A 13,578-nucleotide genomic window follows, 5' to 3' on the forward strand; every position below is an offset into this window, starting at 1 on the left:
ATCTGGCGATAAATCAGCTAATGAAAAGATAAGCGACTTCCGCTCTCTCCCATTGGGCCGGGGGTGGGAACCTTTTTTTTCTGCCGGGGGCCATTTGGATATTTATATCATCAGAGTTCTCAACTTGAAAATTACTCTACAACATTACGTCAAACAATTAACGGGATATCCGGGACTCTGAAAAACAAAAAAAATGCGCCTAAGCACTTACTGGCACGTAGTTGGTACCTACCTGTTGTGACGGCGTCGTTCTTCCCCGGAACATGCCGCTCCTGACTGAAGACTTATGGGTTTTGACCGGACAACCCCTTTAAAGAGAACCTGTCAGCAGGATTTTGCTAAGTAAACTGCAGGCATTGTCTGGTTACCGCTGTTATACAGCTTACAGTGATGCCTGAGGTGATGAAATCTGTCTTGTGGTTCTTGTGTAATTAGTGTTAGAAGTTTTCAGTTAATGAGATGCCCGTGCTTCGGGGCCAGACTGTGGGCAGAGTCTTATCTTCTTTGGGATGGAGCCGCATATTCATTATTTTAATGAGCGGTACCAGTGACCGCTGAACACAGGAACAAGCTGCCGGCTCCAGAGTCCATCGCATCGAAGAAGCTGCCAGGGACCGCACCGGGAGGGTGAGCCATGCGATACTCACCTGTCCCCGTTCCACCGCCGCGCGCCGCTCCGTCTTCCGCATCCTCTGGCTGTGACGTTCAGGTCAGAGGGCGCGATGACGTGTTTAGTGCGCGCCCTCTGCTGAACAGACACAGCAGAAAGCTGGAAGACAGCAGCGCGCGGCGGTGGAACGGGGACAGGTGAATATCACTTTTTTTTTTTTTAATAGCAGCATATGGGGCATAATATTCTATGGAGCATCTTATGGGGCCATTATTAACCTTTGTGCAGCATTATATGGGGCATATTTTTGTATGAAGCATGTTATGGGGCCATCATGAACTTTATGGAGCATTATATGGGGCGTATTTAGTATGGAGCGTCTTATGGAGCCCATCATGAACTTTATGGAGCATTATATGGGGCATATTTGTGTATGAAGCATCTTATGGGACCCATCATAAACTTTATGGAGCATTATATGGGGCATATTTTGTATGGGGTCCATCATGAACTTTATGGAGCATTATATGGGGCGTATTTAGTATGGAGCGTCTTATGGAGCCCATCATGAACTTTATGGAGCATTATATGGGGCTCCTTATTCAATATGGATATTCAAAAACACTTAACCTACTGATGTCTCAATTAATTTTACTTTTATTGGTATCTATTTTTACTTTTGACATTTACCGGTAGCTGCTGCATTTTCCACCCTAGGCTTATACTCGAGTCATTAAGTTTTCCCAGTTTTTTTGTGGCAAAATTAGGGGGGTCGGCTTATACTCGGGTCGGCTTATACTCGAGTATATACCGTAATATACCCTGCTCTTAGAAACTCAGTCCAATTAGGAATATGGTAATTTACATAATTAAAATAAGATGCGTTTCTTTATATTACAGGGTTAAAACTTTGTTATATGCGGAATATCTTAAAAGTTTGATAAACATATTTGTTTTTTTACATATAACATCATAAATGTCAAAATCAATTAGGTCCGTGAATTCACAGACTCAATATTCATCTCATTATTCAAAAAAAGAAAGACAGAAAATTTGACTATCATTTGCCTATGATGTTCGATAAAAATAGATGTTTGTTAAACAAAAGTTGAAATAAGTTCCCCTAATGCACTTACATCATATTTTTCTCTTCACTACTATCGTTGCATCTACAATATGTAAATAACTCATTCTAAAAAATTGAAATAGATTGTTATCAAATCAGTAAAATTATTAATTCGTATATTGTATACTGATATCTTCAATGTTGTCATAAAATATATACCGTGTATCTATATACATAATTGTCTAAGGGTCACTTCCGTCTGTCTGTCCTTCTGTCACGGTTATTCGTTCGCTGATTGGTCTCGCTAGCTGCCTGTCATGGCTGCCGCAACCAATCAGCGACGCGCACAGTCCGGAAGAAAATGGCCGCTCCTTCCTCCCCGCACTGACTGCCCGGTGCCCGCATACACCCCTCCGCCCACCGCTCACACAGGGTTAATGGCCGCGGTAACGGACCACGTTATGACGCGGGTAACGCACTCCGTTACCGCTGCTATTAACCCTGTGTGACCAAGTTTTTTACTATTGACGCGGCCTATGCAGCGCCAATAGTAAAAACATCTAATGTTAAAAATAATAATAAAAAAACCAAAACGATTATATACTCACCTACGCCACCTTTCCCGCGCCTCGCGATGCAACCGCCACGTTCCGTTGGCACAGATCGTCTGGCAGAAGGACCTGCCGTGACGTCACGGTCATGTGACCGCGACGTCATCATAGGCCCTGCGCGCCTGCGCGAGCAGGCTGGGACCGGAAGCTGCCACCTGTACCTCGCAGAACTACAAGGGGCCCTCGAATCGGAAGGTGAGTATGTTTATTTTTTAACCGGTGACATACGTGGCTGGCCAATATACTACGTGACTGGGCAATATACTACGTGACTGGGCAATATACTACGTGGCTGGGCAATATACTACGTGACTGGGCAATATACTACGTGACTGGGCAATATACTACGTGGCTGGGCAATATACTACGTGGCTGAACAATATACTACGTGACTGGGCAATATACTACGTGGCTGGGCAATATACTACGTGGCTGGGCAATATACTACGTGGCTGTGCAATATACTACGTGGCTGTGCAATATACTACGTGGCTGTGCAATATACTACGTGGCTGTGCAATATACTGCGTGGCTGGGCAATATACTACGTAACTGGGCAATATACTACGTGACTGGGCAATATACTACGTGGCTGTGCAATATACTACGTGGCTGTGCAATATACTACGTGGCTGGGCAATATACTACGTGACTGGGCAATATACTACGTGGCTGGGCAATATACTACGTGGCTGGGCAATATACTATGTGGCTGGGCAATATACTACGTGGCTGTGCAATATACTACGTGGCTGTGCAATATACTGCTTGGCTGTGCAATATACTACGTGGCTGTGCAATATACTACGTGGCTGTGCAATATACTACGTGGCTGTGCAATATACTGCGTGGCTGGGCAATATACTACGTAACTGGGCAATATACTACGTGACTGGGCAATATACTACGTGGCTGTGCAATATACTACGTGGCTGTGCAATATACTACGTGGCTGGGCAATATACTACGTGACTGGGCAATATACTACGTGGCTGGGCAATATACTACGTGGCTGGGCAATATACTATGTGGCTGGGCAATATACTACGTGGCTGGGCAATATACTACGTGGCTGGGCAATATACTACGTGGCTGGGCAATATACTACGTGGCTGGGCAATATACTACGTGGCTGTGCAATATACTACGTGGCTGTGCAATATACTACGTGGCTGTGCAATATACTACGTGGCTGGGCCATATACTACGTGGCTGGGCCATATACTACGTGGCTGGGCAATATACTACGTAACTGGGCAATATACTACGTGGCTGGGCAATATACTACGTGGCTGGGCAATATACTACGTGGCTGTGCAATATACTACGTGGCTGTGCAATATACTACGTGGCTGTGCAATATACTACGTGGCTGGGCCATATACTACGTGGCTGGGCAATATACTACGTAACTGGGCAATATACTACGTGGCTGGGCAATATACTACGTGACTGGGCAATATACTACATGGCTGCGTGAACATGCATATTCTAGAATACCCGATGCATTAGAATCGGGCCACCATCTAGTGTATGTATGTGTTTCTGTTCTTGGCTCTGCCTCCTGTGCTTCCGCTTTGCATCCGCTCTTGCAGTCTTTTTCTGTCTATCCAAAAGTCCTGTCTGAACGGGTTCCTACCTGTTTTCACATATCTGCCTATATACCGGTCCTGCCAGTGTACCAGCCTTGTCCGCCTGTCCTGCCAGAGCGTCAGCCGTGCCCGCCTGCCTGCCAGTGTCTCTGTTGTACCCGCCTGCCTGTGTCCCAGCCGTGCCCGTCTGCCTATCTATGTTCCGTTCTCCGGTGGGATCAGCATCCACAGTCCGACTCCACCCTGGAGTGGTACCTGGTGGCTTCCTGCGGCACAAGCCTGACCTCACCATCAGAGGCTCCAGCGAATACCAAGGAAGCTACTTAGTTACGCCCCTTCCAGGGTCGTCTGGTCTTTGGCACAGTGGGGCCACACCCCCGCACACCCGCGCCAACCAGTGTGGGCGCGAGTGTGACAGTATGGTATTATTGCCAACTGTTTCTGAAAAGATAGAAACAGAATAAGGTCAAGAGTGGCCTAGGCTCATAGATATAAGCCTTAACATCTAGCAATATAGAAATGTACAAAGTACCAAGAAATGCCCTCAGTCTAGAGGAAGTATGAGCCGTTCTAATCGCTTATACAGTCTCTTATTGATAATGCTCTGCAAATAGATAAGAACCTCTCCCATACGTAAGCACAGACCAATTGCCAAGCTAATAAACAGCAACCAAAGGGTGAAATGCATGCTAGAAATATTGCCAAGGACCCAGCATACATGGAGTCATTCAAAGAAAAATGGGTTTACTTATCCCTTAAAAAAAAAAACGGCTTGATGCGTTTCTCTATACGTGGTTCATCAGGAGAACTGATGCATAGTCTCATGTGGTCATAGTTGGGATCCACAATGCTGTGTCACCTGCAGTGTTGATCCGATTTATATATATAACCCACCTTGCCATCAGCATGACTTCTGGTCTGCAAGTCTTGAGACGCCGAACCCAGCCGGCAGGTGAAAAACATCACTTCCGGTCTTGCCCACTCGATCGCATTGAGGTTGCTGTGTACAAAAGTGATCCTGGTGTAATGTTCACTTTCGGTGCTGCGTACTCATCCGCATTGTGGCCGCGATATACCAGAGTGTAGCAGGAGTGATGCTTCCGGTAATGCACAAATAATATATACCTCGGCCAGCAAGCAGGCTATGTAACCCCATGGTAAAGCATATTACGTCCTATTATGCCTAGACATTACATGTTACCTGCATGACAAGCGGTAAGACGCTGCGACCAGCCATATACAAGTGCTTCTCACAAAATTAGAATATCATCAAAAAGTTTGTTTATTTCAGTTCTTCAATACAAAAGGCGACACTCCTATATTATATAGAGTCATTACAGAGTGATCTATTTCAAGTGTTTATTTCTGTTAATGTTGATGATTATGGCTTGCAGCCAATGAAAATCCAAAAGTCCTTATCTCAGTAAATTAGAATACTTTATAACACTAGCTTGAAAAATGATTTTAAAATCTGAAATGAACCATGCCGTGTTCTGTTAGGACTGTTGCTCCTTGGTTGACGTATAGGTTCCTAATGAGGCTGATCAGATGGTTTGGACACCCATATCCGTCATGGTATTCCAAAGGCTCTGGTGATCAGCACAGCCTAAGGCTTTCCTGTGGTCGATGGAGCAAAAATAAATCTCCACGTTGTATTCTTTGGTCTTTTCCATTATTCATCTAATGTTAGCGATTACATCTCTTGTTCTTCTGCTTTTCTGAATCCTGCTTGTTCCTCTGGCAGTTCTTTGTTAAAGTAAGGCTGTAGCCGTCTTCGTAGGATCTTCGGTAGTATTTTACTGGTATGAGTACAATAGTCAGATATTTTCCAGAGTCTGTAGCATCGCCCTTCTTCGAAATAGGAATAAACAAGGATATTGTCCGGTTCTTGGTCCTTTTACTGGTTGTCCATATCTGCTGAGACAGGCGAGTGATGACCTCAGAAGACTATATTAGTTCTTTTGGAATATTGTCACATCCAGATGCTTTATTTTCCCTTCACCATGACAGCACCGTACGTGAGAGATGGCATCCGCCCCCAGGAACAGGAAACCTGTAGCAGAGATATAAGAATGGGGCGGCCCCTCTCTCCTCAGTTTGGTTTCCTGTTCCTGCAGGTGGACGCCTGTTGCAGAGCTCCTACCTCCGGAGGGATACCCCCTCTGATGAGTCCGGTCCGGAGGCCGAGGTCCGCGGGGGGGCAGCCATGCTCGGCGGCGCTGCGTGCGGTGCTGCCCGGGTGAAGGGGCTTCTGTGCGCGCCTGTTTTCTCCCCTCGCCGGACTCCCCGGCGACCGCTCTGGGCAGGAGGCAGGTCCGGGGGGCGTGTCCTTCACTGACGCCGGCCGCCGAAGTGAAGGAGGACGACTTCCGGTCGCGCCGGAAGTAGCGTCACACGCCGAAAGGAGCCGGTGTGCTGGACACTTCCGGATGGAAGCTGCTCCAGAGGCGCGCACACCGCTCCTTCTACTATATATAATAGAAGCATTAATCCCGACAGTCCTCAGGAAAATTCGGGAAGACAAGGCACGAGTGATCCTCATAGCTCCGTTTTGGTCGAAAAGGGCATGGTTCACGTGGCTCAGACGCATGTCTATCTCGGACCCATGGATCTTTCCGGATGCCCCGGATCTCCTGCACCAGGGACCAGTTCAACATCCCCAAGTACACAGGCTACACCTCACCGCCTGGAACTTGAGAGGGGACTTCTGTTAGCAAAAGCGGTCCTTCTGGTTGCTCTAACTTCTGCCCGTCGTACTTGTGAATTACAGGCTATGTCGGTGAACCCTCCTTACACCACCTTTCATGATGACAAAGTGGTTATCAAAACCGATCCTGCCTTCCTTCCGAAGGTCAATTCAAAATTTCATAGAGACCAGGAAATTATTCTTCCCTCATTTTGTCCCCAACCAAAATCCCAGGGGGAGCAAACCTTCCATTGTCTCGATGTCAGACGTTGCCTGCTTCAATACATAGAAGCCTCAAAATCTTGGCGTCAGTCATCGGCCCTTTTTGTCACCTTCCAGGGAACAAACAGGGGAAAAAAGGCCTCAAAGGCGACTATTGCACGGTGGTTGCGTACAGCTATCTCACTTTCATATTCCTCTTCTGGTCAAGTTCCCCCACAAGGTGTCACGGCTCACTCCACGCGTGCTATTGCCACTTCCTGGGCGGAAAGGGCATGCGCCTCGGTGGAACAGATTTGTAAAGCAGCGGTATGGTCTTCACCATCTACCTTCTTCCGGCATTATAGACTAGACTTAGGTCTTTCAGACTTGTCTTTTGGGAGAAAGGTGTTATCTGCTGTTGTCCCACCCTAGGAGTCTTCTATTTCTTCCTCTCACGTACGGTGCTGTCATGGTGAAGGGAAAAAATGATAATTACTTACGGGTAATTTGATTTTCCAGAACCATGACAGCACCGCATTAATTCCCGCCCTATCTTGGTGATGGTTGTGTGATTCACAAAAAAAAAAAAAAAACTTATTATATATAAGTAAATAAGTGTAAGGAAATATATATATAGATAAAAAACTAATAGAAACTTGTACAATGTAAATAGAATACATAACTGTGTACTAACAAAGCGGTCATCTTCCATACTCTGAAACAAACTGAGGAGAGAGGGGCCGCCCCATTCTTATATCTCTGCTACAGGTTTCCTGTTCCTGGGGGCGGATGCCATCTCTCACGTACGGTGCTGTCATGATTCTGGAAAATCAAATTACCCGTAAGTAATTATCATTTTTCTTGACTGAAGCTTTATCACAGCAATGACTTCGTCTTTCGAGATGTTCGGTTTGTAATCTTTTCCAGACTCAGCTTCTTCCAGTATCATAGAGTCGTTCTTGTAGAGGTGCTCCGTGTATTCTTTCGATTTTTTTCCTTGACCTGTTCTGGCTCAGTTACTTTGTTTTCGTTCTTTCAGCCTTTCCACTCGTGGTTGAAACTTTCGTCATAACTCTTTGATCTTTTGGTATACCCTACTGGTCTTGCCCTTCAGATGTTCGCTTTCTATCTCTGTACATATCTTTTGGTAATAATAAAGTCCTTTGTCTGCTCAAATGGCTCTCTTTAGTCTTTTACTGATGTTGTCGGCGTCCTGCTTGTTATCTTTTGCTTTTGCCATTCGTCTTTCTTTGATGATCTTATGGTTCCTTTAAACATAATGGTATTTTACTTACTGATCAGAAGGGGTCTGATTGTCAGGACCTTGCAAAAGAACTGGGGCAGCAGCATTTTTTCCCCTCCACAGCAGCACTGCCATCTATATGCAGTGTAGGGAAGTGCAACACAGCCCTATGCATGTGTACGGAGCAGCTCCCTGTACAGCAGTGCCACTTTGACAGTAAAAATGATGAAGGAGAATTGACCCCATAACTGAGCGTATTTACACCATGTTATAATAATTGGGAATATCCCTCTTTTTTTCCATTTTTGCAAGGTTGTTTCCACCAGTCCCTCCCATCGGGAAACAATGTACAGTCTGAGTTATGTCAACGCTGCAGATTTTTACGTGGAACCAGAGGTGACTCCAGGTCACCAATAAGCTGCAACCTTAGAAGGAAGATAGACTTTTCAATGACTGTCCAATAATACAGAAAATCTGATGGTTCAGAACCTGTCCGGTCCCTTTTAGGCTGCATTCATTTATATCTTCAGTTTTAAAGCTGAAGTCTTAAACAGGTAAAGTTTTACTTTTATTCTACTTCCACATATGTAGCAAATATTTTATATGGACCTGCCTGAAATCGGCTGGGCAAGGAGTTTGGCAAGCTGGAAAACCTCCAAGCCAAATGTTAGGATTTGTTTCAGCTTTGTGGTAGTGTGCTTTGGCATAGTGTGGTGCCACCTGCAGGTTATTTTTCTTTACTGCAGTTTTATGAAAATTAAGGTTTGAAGTGCATTTTGTGATCACATTGTGGATGTGTGGTTTGTTTGGCTAGTTTCTTGCTGAGGGGGGCAAGTTTATCTTTGAAATGGTGTACCATTTGTGTGTGTGGGTGCAGTATGAACGGAGATACAAAGGAATCACCAAAAAAGAGTGCTTTGAAATAATATAGAATGATAGAGCATGTGAGGGACGCCTCCAGGCATTTTCTGTGAGCACATCTTTAAAGGGAATCTGTCACCCCCAAAATCGCAGGTGAGGTAAGCCCACCGGCATCAGGGGCTTATCTACAGCATTCTGGAATGCTGTAGATAAGCCCCCGATGTATCCTAAAAGATGAGAAAAAGACGTTAGATTATACTCACCCAGGTCCGGGTCTGGCGCTTCCCATCTTCATCAGATGACGTCCTCTTCTGGCCTTCACACTGCGGCTCCGGCGCAGGCGTACTTTGTTTGACCTGTTGAGTGCAAAGTAGTGCAGTGCGCAGGCGCTGGGCCTCTCTGACCTTTCCCGGCACCTGCGCACTGCAGTACTTTGCTCTGCCCTCAACAGGTCAGACAAACTACGCCTGCGCCAGAGCCGCAGCGTGAAGACAAGAAGAGGACGTCATCTGATGAAGATGGGAAGCCCTGGACCAGCAGCGGGACCTCCCCTGGGTGAGTATAATCTAATGTCTTTTTCTCATCTTTCAGGGTACATCGGAGGCTTATCTACAGCATTCCAGAATGTAGATAGGCCCCTGAAGCCGGTGGGCTTAGCTCACCTGCGATTTTGGGGGTGACAGGTTCCCTTTAAGACGTTATATGTCGGGTGCAGTTGTTTGAATTGGGCTCTGGAGAAAAGCTCATGCCACATACGTTCCTGCTGGTATATACAGCCAGAACTTGCTTCTAATAGTAGTGGTCAGAACTATCCTTGATTTCTACTGTTTAACTCTTAAAATGCTGCTTTCAATCTCTGACAGTGACATTTCAAGGGGGCTTGACATTTCAATCGCCCATCGCCCACCCCATCATGGCAGCTGTGGCTCCGGTCTCTGCCATTGTGGCACTTGTGTGCAGCCTGGATCGTAGTTTTTACTATATTCTGTGATCAAATGATCGCAATGTCAAGTTCCACAAAGGACTAAAAAATACAAATATTTTGAAAAATAAAATTGACATACAAGTTTTAATTGCTCCTCTCTTCCCCATGTAAAAATAAAGTAAAAACTAACCATGTTTGGTGTCGCTGCTTCTGTAAAACTCCGAGCTATCAGAATAGAAAATTAACCCACATAGTTAGTGAAGAAAAATTGGAACGCCGAGAATGCCGATTTTTAGTGGCTGCAATATCCTCCAAAACTGCAATAAAAGTGAGCAAGATGTCGTTTGTGCTCCAAAACTGTGCCAATAAAAGCTATGGCTGCAGTGCGCAGGCACTGGGCCTCTCTGACCTTTCCCTGCGCCTGCGCACTGCAGTACTTTTCCCTCAACAGGGCAGACAAAGTACGCCTGCGCCGGAGCCGCAGCGTGAAGACCAGAAGAGGACGTCATCGTAAGAAGATGGGAGGTCCCGGACCGCAATGCCCATCAGACCGGACCGCAGCGGACCGCCCCTGGGTGAGTATAGTCTAACCTCTTTTTCTCATCTTTCAGGATACATCGAGGGCTTATCTACAGCATTCCAGAATGCATTACAGAATGCTGTAGATAAGCCCCTGATGCCGGTGGGCTTAGCTTATAGGCCTAAAATGGGGTGACAGATTCCCTTTAAGATGAATAGAGTCATCTAAAACTACAATTCGTCTCTCAAAACACAATCCCTTATACGACTGTGTTGATGGAAAAGTAAAAATGTTCTGGCTCGAGGAAAAATTTTAAGGCGCGGAAGGCAGTAATGAATACTGAGGAATTACTAGGAATGTTTCATTTTTTTCTGCATTTTGTATGTTTAGTTTTTGATTATTCTTGTTCTCCTAAAAGATAATTGAACTCATACAGCTTTTTTTGTTTTTAGGCATCCACTATGAGCACATGATAGAATAAGCCCCCCGCAGCAGCCATGTTGGAGGGGTTGGTAGCCTGGGTTTTGAACACCTATTTGGGCAAATATGTCAACAACCTGAACACAGACCAGTTGTCTGTAGCCCTGCTGAAAGGTAAAGTGTGATTGTGTCTATGTCCTCTGTGTATGCTAATCAATGATCTCCCATCCTGCCCACCCATGTGTCTTCCATCCTGCCCCCCATGTGTCTTCCATCCTGCCCCCCATGTGTCTTCCATCCTGCCCACCCATGTGTCTTCCATCCTGCCCACCCATGTGTCTTCCATCCTGCCCACCCATGTGTCTTCCATCCTGCCCACCCATGTGTCTTCCATCCTGCCCACCCATGTGTCTTCCATCCTGCCCACCCATGTGTCTTCCATCCTGCCCACCCATGTGTCTTCCATCCTGCCCACCCATGTGTCTTCCATCCTGCCCACCCATGTGTCTTCCATCCTGCCCACCCATGTGTCTTCCATCCTGCCCCCCATGTGTCTTCCACCCTGCCCCCCATGTGTCTTCCACCCTGCCCCCCATGTGTCTTCCATCCTGCCCCCCATGTGTCTTCCATCCTGCCCCCCATGCGTCTCCGTCCTGCCCACCCATGCGTCTCCCGTCCTGCCCACCCATGCGTCTCCCGTCCTGCCCACCCATGCGTCTCCCGTCCTGCCCACCCATGCGTTTCCCGTCCTGCTCCCCGATGCGTCTCCCATCCTGCCCCCCATGTGCCCTCTCTCTCGCATTTGAGATGCTGACGCATGACAGTGATGCCATCGATAAAGGGGAGATTGGAGACCGGTCTGTAGTTATTTGTGCAGGATGGGTCGAGAGGGTTTTTTTAATAATGGCGTAATGATTGAGCGTGTGAAGTAGGAGGGGAAGCTACCAGAAGAAAGGGATAGATGGAAGATTGTAGTTAGGTGAGTAGTGATGATTGGAGACGGTCATCAAGCTGACAGTGGTCAGTCTCACAATCAGTGGTCCAAAAACAAAAAAGACCCTCCAAATGTCTAACAGGTCAAATACTTAAGGATATCCTCCTTACGGTGGTCCGTAATGGAAAAGACCCACTTTACTTACACAGAGAGTGTGGAGCAATCTCACCCATCCTGAGAGGCCATGACGCCTCTTATGTGAGTCCATGGTCAGGAAGCCTTTGAGCAGCTAGTCCGGGCATCCACACTACAGGGCCCTATTGACTATCCTGGCCCCGAGTGACCCCAAAAGACTCCCGACCGGACAAGGGAGCCTCAGATCTGAGATGCCCAGGACCAGCCGTCTGTCTCCCGACTCTTCTCCTCTTCCTCTGGTGCAGCAGACGGCACACAAGCAATGTCAGCCTATGTGCTAGTTTAACCCCACGTGTGCCGAGTCACTTTCAGGGCGGCTAGCGTATAAGAAGGCGAGGATGACATTGCAGATACTTTCTCAGATCTGTTACCTAACCCTTCTGTTGATGTGTTCATAGGGGCGGTGGAGTTGGAGAACCTGCCCTTAAAAAAAGATGCCTTGAAAGAGCTGGAATTACCCTTCGAAGTAAAAGCAGGTATTGTATGAAATGTGATCGCCGGGCGTATGAGATCAGTGACCACCCTGCTCGTAATGTGACACGGGAAAACTGTGACCTTCATGGTGCACACAGCTGACATTTAGTTGACACAGTTTGACGTCATATTTGTGACCACAAGAACCTAGAGAGGCCATCTGCCCAGATTGGAGGCTTGGTTTTAGGAACCATGAGGACATTTTGTACTACCAGGTACACAAAAGTCAAAGAGAATCTGTCACCAGGTTTCTGCCACCTAATTTGATCAAGATCCACATAATGTAGGGACAGTGACCCCGATTTCAGCAATATGTCACTTTCTGGACTGCTTAGTGCAGTTTTGATAAAATCACAGTTTTATCACCAGAAAATTATCACTAGAGGGCTAGTAAACCTGCTGCCATGTATTCATGAGCTCTATACAACCTTGCCCCCAACCACTGATTAGCAGCTTTCTGCCTATACACAGTGTACACAGAAAGCTGCCAATCAGTGGTGGGGGTGGGATTATACAGAGCTCTGGATTCAGAGAACTGATACATCTGCAGCAGAGAAAAGTGTGATTTTAGCAAAAAAGCAGCAAGCAGCCCAGTAAGTGGCACAACACTGGAATCAGGGTATCAGCACTTATATCGCGCTGCTCTCAGATGAGGCAGCAAAAATCTAGTGACAGATTCCCTTTAAAGAATCATGTCTGTACCTGGTTACATGTGCGCTGTTTTCTCAGACACCGCAGCCCCCTATCTACTTCAGTCATCCCACCATGCTCTAACCTTATCCCACTCTCCTGTGATTAAACCTTTACTGATGGGATGATATTTACACACCACTGCATGTGGCAGCATCCGAGATCTTCTGACCGCCGCTGATATCATCTGATCGGTGGGGATGCCGGGTGTCACACTCCACCAATCAGATTTCTCTATCGCCTTTCATTGGGGGACACAGGAACCATGGGTGTATGCTGCTGCCACTAAGAGGCTGACACTATGCAAATAAAAAGTTAGCTCCTCCTCTGCAGTGTACACCCTACCGACAGGAAGTAGGATATTCAGTTTAGCTTAGTGTCAGTAGGAGGTGGACACGGGTCTTTCATTAGACCCTTATCTACCTCAATGTGCGTCGTTTCCTTTCAGGATTTTCCGGAGGGATACAGGGTGAACAGTCACACCTGTAGTCCCACTATGCGGACTATGAGTACGGCGTGTACTGCCACCCCGTATCCTCATAGATTCCTC

General features: G+C 46.6%; 1 protein-coding gene across 2 annotated transcripts in view; it reads left to right on the plus strand.

Moving 5' to 3' along the window:
- VPS13D (vacuolar protein sorting 13 homolog D) overlaps nucleotides 1-13,578 on the plus strand; it is a 292,394-nt gene that overhangs the window by 627 nt on the left and 278,189 nt on the right. For both annotated transcript variants that reach the window (XM_069741463.1, XM_069741464.1), the window contains exons 2-3: nucleotides 10,768-10,909; nucleotides 12,263-12,340. In XM_069741463.1, coding sequence (XP_069597564.1) covers nucleotides 10,813-10,909; nucleotides 12,263-12,340 — 175 coding nt within the window. In that variant the 5' untranslated portion in view covers nucleotides 10,768-10,812. The remainder of the gene's footprint in view (nucleotides 1-10,767; nucleotides 10,910-12,262; nucleotides 12,341-13,578) is intronic.

Source organism: Ranitomeya imitator, chromosome 10, assembly GCF_032444005.1.
Source record: "Ranitomeya imitator isolate aRanImi1 chromosome 10, aRanImi1.pri, whole genome shotgun sequence".
Classification (NCBI taxonomy): domain Eukaryota; kingdom Metazoa; phylum Chordata; class Amphibia; order Anura; family Dendrobatidae; genus Ranitomeya; species Ranitomeya imitator.